The sequence below is a fragment of the Biomphalaria glabrata genome, chromosome 14 (genome assembly GCF_947242115.1).
Source record: "Biomphalaria glabrata chromosome 14, xgBioGlab47.1, whole genome shotgun sequence".
Classification (NCBI taxonomy): Eukaryota; Metazoa; Mollusca; class Gastropoda; family Planorbidae; genus Biomphalaria; species Biomphalaria glabrata.
The window spans coordinates 9,782,014-9,790,873 of NC_074724.1; the positions used below are offsets into that span (position 1 = coordinate 9,782,014).

General features: G+C 34.0%; 1 protein-coding gene across 2 annotated transcripts; it reads right to left on the bottom strand.

The window, feature by feature from the left end:
* Positions 1-679: 679 nt before the first annotated feature.
* Positions 680-8,550, bottom strand: LOC106052596 (uncharacterized). 2 transcript variants are annotated; one of them, XM_056011197.1, is made up of 7 exons: positions 8,299-8,550; positions 6,193-6,513; positions 5,232-5,350; positions 4,697-4,910; positions 3,119-3,229; positions 1,824-1,958; positions 680-1,543 (listed from the first exon to the last, which is right to left on the bottom strand). In XM_056011197.1, the coding sequence occupies exons 1-7, from the start codon at positions 8,351-8,353 to the stop codon at positions 1,449-1,451; spliced, it is 1,050 nt and encodes a 349-aa protein (XP_055867172.1). In that variant the 5' UTR covers positions 8,354-8,550; the 3' UTR covers positions 680-1,448. The 2 variants fall into 2 exon arrangements, with proteins under 2 accessions (XP_055867172.1, XP_055867171.1); XM_056011196.1 differs by having other exon boundaries at positions 3,119-3,232; positions 8,299-8,549.
* Between the last annotated feature and the right edge of the window lie 310 nt (positions 8,551-8,860).

Here is an 8,860-nt window from a genome sequence, read left to right on the forward strand (position 1 = left end):
AAAATCAGCAATTTAATGTAGACCTGCTGCCTTTCTATATCGAGATATAATGGAAATTCATATATAACAGAATTAGACTAGTCCTAGTGCTTTTTTTTACATTTTGAGACCTGATCATTTGTTTCGAAAAAATTCGCTTTCTTTTTTTAGTCCTTTGTGAAGCGCTCACCAATGTACCTCATTCACCAATCGTAAACAAACAACATTTAGTCACGTGATCATCTTGATAAAACAACGAAAAAACTGTCACCTGACAGCCACGTGGCTAAATGTTATTTATTTACGATTGGTGAATGAGGTCCATTGGAGGCCCTAGCCTTGTTTGTCTATGCCTAAGACCGGTCATGATATTCTTTCAACAGACAATACATTTATATCTCCAGTATGAAAAAAACAACAGTCATGATTAACTGGAAAGATTCATCCTTTAATGTTTGAAAAAAAATACTTATAGCATGCTCAGAGCGCTTTGTTCCAATCTCATTTGTGGACCAGTGGGGGGGAGAAGGTTTTTCCGTGCTCAGTTAACACAACTCTGCTGGAGTCTGGTGTCGAACCTCGATCCCCTGTCATAGGCAGCCAAGCTAAGTTCAAGCGCACTTAGCCTCTCGACCACGCTTCCCAATATACAAAGTTAATTAGCCAAAGAAGCTTGAAAGAGGACAAATAATAACAATAATAATTTTAACAATAATCTTTATTATCCATTAGGAAATCTGTTTTACAATTGTCCATTAAACAAAACAATACATTTTAAAGCTAACACTTTATATAATAGCAGACAAAATATATCACATCACAGTTTCTCTTCAATACTAACTTGAGATATATTCTCCTGAATCCATTTCATATTATCTCTAATAAAATAAATTGCAACCTATAGTTTACAAAAATACGAATGTTTGTAGACTGCATTTTATGTTCAAATGGTCTTTCAGAGTTAAAGATGACATTTTTCCAAGCCGAAACCTCCAGCAAGACGACGGAGGAAGGCATCGGGCACGGTATGAACTCGGGACCATCTGGAAGACTGAACACCAGTCCAGCGAGCATACCGTGCGACCACGCAGCCACCTATTTAAAAATGTGGGTATTCATCTGACATGGCCTCGCTAATCAACTAAATGTACAGAATCTAATATTTAAAGTTTCGTTTCTTTGAGAAAGATATATAAGATTATTATATAGTAATTTTTAAAAAGTCCGCCATTTTTATTGACAATTTAAATAAGAAAAAAAAAGCATTAATGTATAATAAAGATATCATATTTTGTTAACAAATTATTGAACTTCTCGCTGACTGTGTCTCGAAGGTTTACCACCAAATACCAATGCTGTCCACTTTGAATGCATATTTGTCCCGGATATTTAGGGCGCTACTGAAGATGTAGTAAGACCCCTCTATTTTTCAAGAGTTCTTTGTAAAACATGTTTCGCAGAATATTGCTTTAAAAATGGCTGTAACTGTCGTCTTTATTTTTGACAAGTTTTTTCTCGTCTTTCTCAGTTTTGGAGTTCGTGGAAGCCTTCTGACATAGTGGACCTGAAATACAAAGATATTCAATAATAATAATAATCAATGTTTTTTTTGTTTTGTTTAAATAGGTGCAGGTACTCATTGATAAGGTACCGTCACTCAGTGATGGATCGCCTAACGTTTAACTACTAATACATTAATAATAAACGTTAGAATAAAAGAAAAGTAATATTTTTCCCCACATTCAAATAGGTGCCGGTACGGAAAGCACTGATAATAATAATAATAATAATTATAATTTTTTAATTGTAAGAAATATTTGGCTAATGTAATGAATTGCACTCACCACATTTAAATGTGGCATATAGGATGATACTGATGATGATGGTGGAACTGAAGATTAAGATTAAAATAATTTGCATTCCAGAAATTTTCCACGTTATTTCTGTTGAGACTTTTGTTTCTTGTGAACTTTCCATTACTGTTAAGTGTGGAATAGATAGAATTAGTTATTACATAAAGGGTTAGAGTCACAACTTAAAAAATACATTAAAAAGAAATTGTCATTACAATTTACAATATTTCTTTTATACTATTAAAAAAATAAACAGATCTAATGTATCTAGATTTAGAAGATGTTATTCTAATCCCTGTCTACACAAGGACCCCTCAGATCATAAGCCAATCGCCTTACCACTCAGCCACCTCGCCTCCCAACTGCATACCGTCCTAACTTATAATTTTTTAGAGCTGGTTTTTGTTCTTTAGATATTTGAAAATATGTACAACATAAAGCGTATAAAGAAATGTTGCGATAGTTGAAACATAAAATAAAATTGTAAGGAATTGAAAAGAAAAAGTATAGCGTAAGGAATTGAGATACATTCATAAAACAAGCGATACTATTGACAGAATAGTGAAAGATTAAAATTTACTGCTATAGAATAAAAGTTACTTTGTGCTGAAAGAGAAAGAAATTTAATTGCATTCTAAGGTACTAAGAAGTCACAAAAATTGAATCAAGTTTAATACAACTATAATATATTTAATATAACTGTACTTCCGTATTCTGTACATCGGATACACATAAAGGAAAAGCCATTCATAAAACTTTCTTCGATGTTAAAAACATATCTACATTATTTATAACATGACATTCCTACATTGGAAATAAAAATGTATGTATCTAAACAATTCTGTTATATATATTTTTTATAAATTTCTTGTTCATAATAAATGCAACTTTAAAAAGAAAAAAAAAGAATTGAAATGATTGCAAGAATAACAAAAAAGAGGAGACGCGGTGGCTAAAGCGCTTAGCTTTCAAACCGTAGGTTCCAGGTTCGAATCCTGGTGAAGCCTGGAATTTTTATTTTCCAGATCTTCGGGCGCCACTGAGTCCACCCAGCTCTAATGGGTAACTGACATTAGTTGGGGAAAAGTAAAGGCGGTTGTGCTGGCCACATGACACCCTCGTTAACCTTAGGCCACAGAAACTAATGACCTTTACATCATCTGCCCTATAGACCACAAGGTCTAAAAAGGGGAACTTTACTTTTCTACTTAATTTGAATAGATTAAAATAATGTGACTAAACAATAACTAAACATATTTTTGTCTAATTAAAAAAAAATATTTTACTTGTGATTGTAGGTCTTATGCTGTACACTTTCTCTGTAACTTTTAGGACACATAGTCTCGTCGTGTTATGCCAAAACATATCGTCACATTTTTCAACCAGTGCGCTGGAACCTTCTAGATTTGAAACCAATATAGATTTATTGTTGTTTAATTAACATTGTGAGATAAATTCATATTTGAAGTTCTAAAGTTCATGATGTTGTATCATTAGTATTAATTAATTTGTCAAGAACAGTCCTGGTCTGTTTGTTTATATATTGGTTCAGACATTTTAGAAGTTCCAACGAACATGAAGATTTGTATGTTCATGACCAAATCTTGTGCAAGACGGCAGAGTTCCAACCCGAGATCATAGTAACAACATAAGAGGAGATCATACCACTTAATCAGGCAATCCTTGATTCGATTCTTTTTACAAATTTTCTTGCACTACCAATGTCAAGATTTATTACAGAGAACTAATTATTATCTTATAAAATACAGACGTTACTGTCGTCCACATCTAGAGTTGCGTCTTGTGTGAGGTTTTGCGCACTAGTTCCTAAGTTGAATATCTTTTAGTCGATATTTAGTTGTACATATTATTACTCTTTGCTTTGGTTTATACTGTTCTGTGGTGGGGAACCCGGCGTAATAAGTCATACCCTAGACACTTGTAAAACCCACCCTGACAGTTACTTTAAAAAAAAAGCTGACGTACTACTCGTCCCTAGGTCTATCTCTTGTCATTCATATTACACAATAACTTACACTTGCCGAGTCATTGGCTATTAATTAAAGTCTGGTAAATTTTAAAAATGATATGACACGTAATCATAATATAAACATTGTATTATTTCAGCTTCGGAATCCTTAGGCGCCTCTGAGTCCACACAGTTCTAATGGGTACCTGACATTAGTTGGGGAAACGTAAAGGCGGTTGGTCGTTGTGCTGGTCACATGACACCCTAGTTAACCGTAGGCCACAGAAACAGATGATCTTTACATCATCTGGCCTATAGACCACAAGGTCTGAAAGGGGAGCTAGTTAGGCCAGGTTTACATCTAACTTTACATTCACTTGCACCTATCCTTTGATCTGCTGCACCGTTGGGGTACTACACAAGATCTGTTAAGCTTCTTTCTCCATTCTTATCTCTCATTTGTCTTGGATATAATTTCATTCGGATGTTCTTTCTGAAAATATTGAAGCCTGCCTGGGTGGACCACTTCGGGGGCCGATTTTGAGTTTGTGTCTGCACACAAACTGTCTTTGTAACCTTGTTATTATTATTATAATTATTATTATGTTAGAAACGAAAGAGTATTTATTCACTGGCGCTGCCAGGGTCGAGTTTCATTAAATGGAAACGAAATTTATCGTAGTCCTATTATCTGTTTCAGCCGTATTATTGTTATTATTATTATTATTATTATGCTTAAGAAAATGTAAAATTATACAATTAAATATATTTTACGACATATTATCCTACCAAAAAGCTAAACACTGCTTCCTACGGAATGAATAATCAGCTCGTATCCCGTTAGTCAGAACTGAAATATTCTGAAATGATTTTGGAAAAAAAAAAGGTGACTTACCATTGACATCTACATCTACAAATGATCTAAACCCCAATAGTACGTCACTATCATCATCTCCTGTGACGCTAGGAAACATGTTGACATCAACAGTGTAGGAACCCAGCTTTAAGAAACGAATATGAGTAGAACACATTGTTTTGTAATAGTCATATCTGCCATTTTGGTTTAACTCATAGCTGTAGGATATATTTTTTGAATACAGCCATTCTTTCTGAAAGAAAAAAAACAGTTTCAATATATATTTTTCTTTATAGTCTTACAAGTTTGAAAGTTTTGCAATAATAAGAATCATTATTTATTATTAGTATTATTAACGTAAATTATGTGTTTAAGCAATGTGAAATAATTAAACTTCTCTTTTCTCTTTTAAATTTTAAAATGTTACCATTAAAAATTGTATGTCATATGTAAAGACATCAAACCATAAGCTATATTAATGGAAGTTTAAAAGATAACTGTTATTTAAAAAAAAAAACATTTGTCTGACAGAGTATTGCAGTGTAGTTTACTAATTTACTAAGCTCAAACTCACCTGCTGGTGACTGACTTTAAACTGGCACCTTGATCGTGGAAAAGCGTTTGCAGTTTCACACATAATTTCGACATTATCTTTATTCAGTTGACTCTTGCATTTGGTGTAATAGATTTTGGCTTAAAAAGAATGATTTAAAACATGATAAAAATATAGAATTTTTTTTTGTCAACATAAAACTGAAACAAAAAAAAACACAGCTAATAATTCTAAACATTAAATGAAAGACGTTGATTCAGACAAAGAAAGTTAAAAGGATTTGGCAAAGAATCTGATTAACAGTAACTGTTGAAATATATATATATATATATATATATATATATATATATATATATATATATATATATATATATATATATATATATATATATATTTGATCAGTCTAAATATTTCATAGAGTAAACACCGAAAAGCGATTGACAATGTTTGGGGAAAATGTTTGCTGGTCTGGAGCATGAGAAGGTGAAACAATTTAAGATTGAGAGAGAGAGAGAGAGAGAGAGAGAGAGAGAGAGAGAGAGAGAGAGAGAGAGAGAGTAAAGAAAGTGAGAAACGTGATATAGAGGTAGAAATTGAAAGAAAACGGGAAAAAACGAGTAAAAGATTGAATGAGAGAGAGTGAATGAGGGAGAAATAGGGAGAACGAAAGAAAGAAAGAGAAAGAAAAAGAACGAAAGAGACGAAGAGAAAGAGAATGGGATTAAAAGAGAGAGGAAGAATAAGTGAGAAAGAAAGAGAGAGAGAGAGAGAAAGCGAGAAAAATATAGATGGAAGAAGAGAGATTTAAAAAGAGAGAGAGAGAGGAAAAGGAAGTATGATTGACAACTAGGAAGAATAGAAGCAAATGATAAAAATTAGGGGACAAGATAAATAATAGAATATCTCGAAACATAGTTGTTGAGCAAAATTAAACGTTTTGGTTGTGATAAGTATCCATATGTATATCGGGTGAGTCACTTACTGTAGGAGGCTATATGACATCTGCCAACAACAGAATTCTCACTTTGGATACCTTCCAAGTATTTCAGAGTCCACTCTCCCGCATCTCTTCTGCTGGCTGTGAAGATGGTATGATTGATCAAGAAACTACCACCTGGTAAAGGCGTTATGCTAGTAGCGGAGCAGTGGTCGAAGTAATTGACGCATGTGGAGTCAGTGTCACATGTGGCTAGGATCACACCGTTTTTGTCCAGAGCTACTTTGGACTCGCCATGTCCATCAAGTTTCCAGGTAAAAAATATGCTGTAGGGTTGGTTCTCCTCAAATGGTTCACAGTTAAGTCCTGGAATATATACCAGACAGACAATAAATATCTATGTGGTAAATAGGCCTAATGCTGCTTTCGGCTTCTAAAAATATTTTTTTCTGATTTATTCTGCGTAAATTGTGGCAACGATGTGGGTCACATGTGGGTCAGTATAGCAAGGTACATTTCATCTATATTTCTTAATCTTTAGACTCGAAGGGAAAAACGTTAAAGACTTATATAATCAAAAGGCAGTCTAATTTGAAATATATTCATTGATAGATATTGGGAGAATGTCTGTTATTTATTATTTATATAGGTCACTCGAAACGATTCAATTGAGCTTATGATTCCTGGCAAGATAGGGTGATTTTAAAATGTCTGGAACGCTAAATCTATCAGCCACACTCGTAGAAGTTTCATGAACAGACGTAATAAATTGAGTTTTTGTCAATAACTATATTACCTCCTGGGATCGAATCTCGGTGAAGACTGGGATTTTGAATTTCAGGATTTTATACAACTCTAATGTCAAGGAAAGTAAATGTGGTTGGTCGTTGTGCTGACCGCATGACACCCTGCTGGTTAACCGTTGGCCAAAAAACAACAGCTTACCTTAACATCATCTGCACTAGAGATCGCAAGGTCTGAAAGGTGAATTATATTATCGACAACTTTGAGAGGGATATGCTTTTGTTCTTATTAAATCTTACATTTTACATATTTTATGTTGACATAGAACATCTTTACAAGATAGACAAAATCATGTGTTGTATTTTTTTAGTTATACATGCTTCATCATCATCACTCCTTTGAGTTCCTCATGGAACATTGGGCCTCGACATAAACACGCCACTCTCCACGGTCTCTTGCTAGATTTTTGATGGTTTCCCAGCTTTTCCCGGTCTTCTCTGCTGCTTTAAGTACACTGCGTCACCATGTTCTTTTTGGTCTTCCTCTGTGTCTTGTTCCTGGGGGTTCCACTCTAAGCCTGCCTAGCTCTGTTGCTGGTATCTTTTCTAAATGTGTGACCAATCCATCTCCACTTCCTAAGATCTGCACTTCTATATTTTTATGTCCACTCATCTCCCACACCAAAAAAAAAAAAAAGACTTAATCTTTACTCAATGTTGGATTTCGTGGCTGTTTCAGGAAACCCTTTTAAATGCTTTAGTAACACTAGTAAAAAGGAGCATTTATTAGGCCTGCTTTATTTTTTTTTTACACCTTTGTGTAAAAGTTTTTGTATATCATGCAGGACTAGAATGGCACACGCATTTATGTAGGATGTCATTAAACATTATCTTATATTAGTTAAAAGAACGTCTGTAATTATAAGGTAATGTACTAAAGCTGATACATTTTACTTAAAAGAGATGGAGATCTGGCAGTGAGACGAAATTGGAAAATACCAAAGAGAAAACCAGCTAGAAAGAAAAGATACTCTTCTCATTTTAATCGTTATAGCAACAATTGTTTAAATTATCAATGTTCATACTTTGGACTAATAGAATTAGTCGTAACATGTATGTAGCTTAAAACATGTTGAATCACAACTAATGCGCATATTGACCATGCGATCGTATCCTCCTCCCATGGGCACTGATCGGTGCTTGGCTCATTTTGCCTAGATCCCCCTGGTTCATTCCAAGAAAACTTAGGGCTATCATAATTAAACATGAAACACCTGTGACTAGTCGACCTATAAGTTCGTAAGCTCTTGTCAGAAAGAATCTAGATCTACTTCCTTATATTATGCTTTACGCATAAGACACATAAGAGTTAAGTTTTTGTTTGTTGTTTAAATCAAATGGTACTTACCAGTCAGAATAACCAATTGACACATAAAAATCAGTACGCCGATACATCCATACATTTTAATGTTCTCTAAATATTTAGATGTTACAGTAACCAGGTTTACAGTAGTTTATTTCCTCTCAATCTCACTCCAACGTCAAGAAACTTTGTGACTTTGTACAGACTTCTACTACTAAATATGTTACTAAAACATTCATGTTTGAATAAGACTGAAGTCATTGTCCAAGCTATATGAAGTTTTTTTTTGTTGTTTTTTTTTTATTCAGCTATTCGATTTAAAAAAGTTCATGACATGAGCAGCACTGAGAGCATGTATTTAAAAGTCTTTTTTCTAAGAACTATTTTGTTAGCGTCACATTTAGATCTGAATTATTGGGGTGGGGGGGGAGAGTCATGGCGAGGGGTAGCGTGTTTCACCTTTGTGTTATTTAACTTTCAAGTATTGAGAAACCTATTGGCTGTACTTATCTGTTTGTGTCTAGCTCGCAATAAAAGGTGTATGTATATCTCTTCTGGTAGACCAGGAAATAACACATGACAAGGAAAAATAAACAGACCCCCCAGC

Bases quoted from the DNA above. Each gene is read 5' to 3' on its own strand.
- LOC106052596 (XM_056011196.1), bottom strand. From the start codon at position 8,353: ATGTATGGATGTATCGGCGTACTGATTTTTATGTGTCAATTGGTTATT. The intron at 4,911-5,231 runs GTGAGTTTGAGC...TTTTTCTTTCAG, and splicing joins TTAAAGTCAGTCACCAGCAG to AAAGAATGGCTGTATTCAAA. The intron at 1,959-3,118 runs GTAAAATATTTT...CACACTTAACAG, and splicing joins CATAAGACCTACAATCACAA to TAATGGAAAGTTCACAAGAA.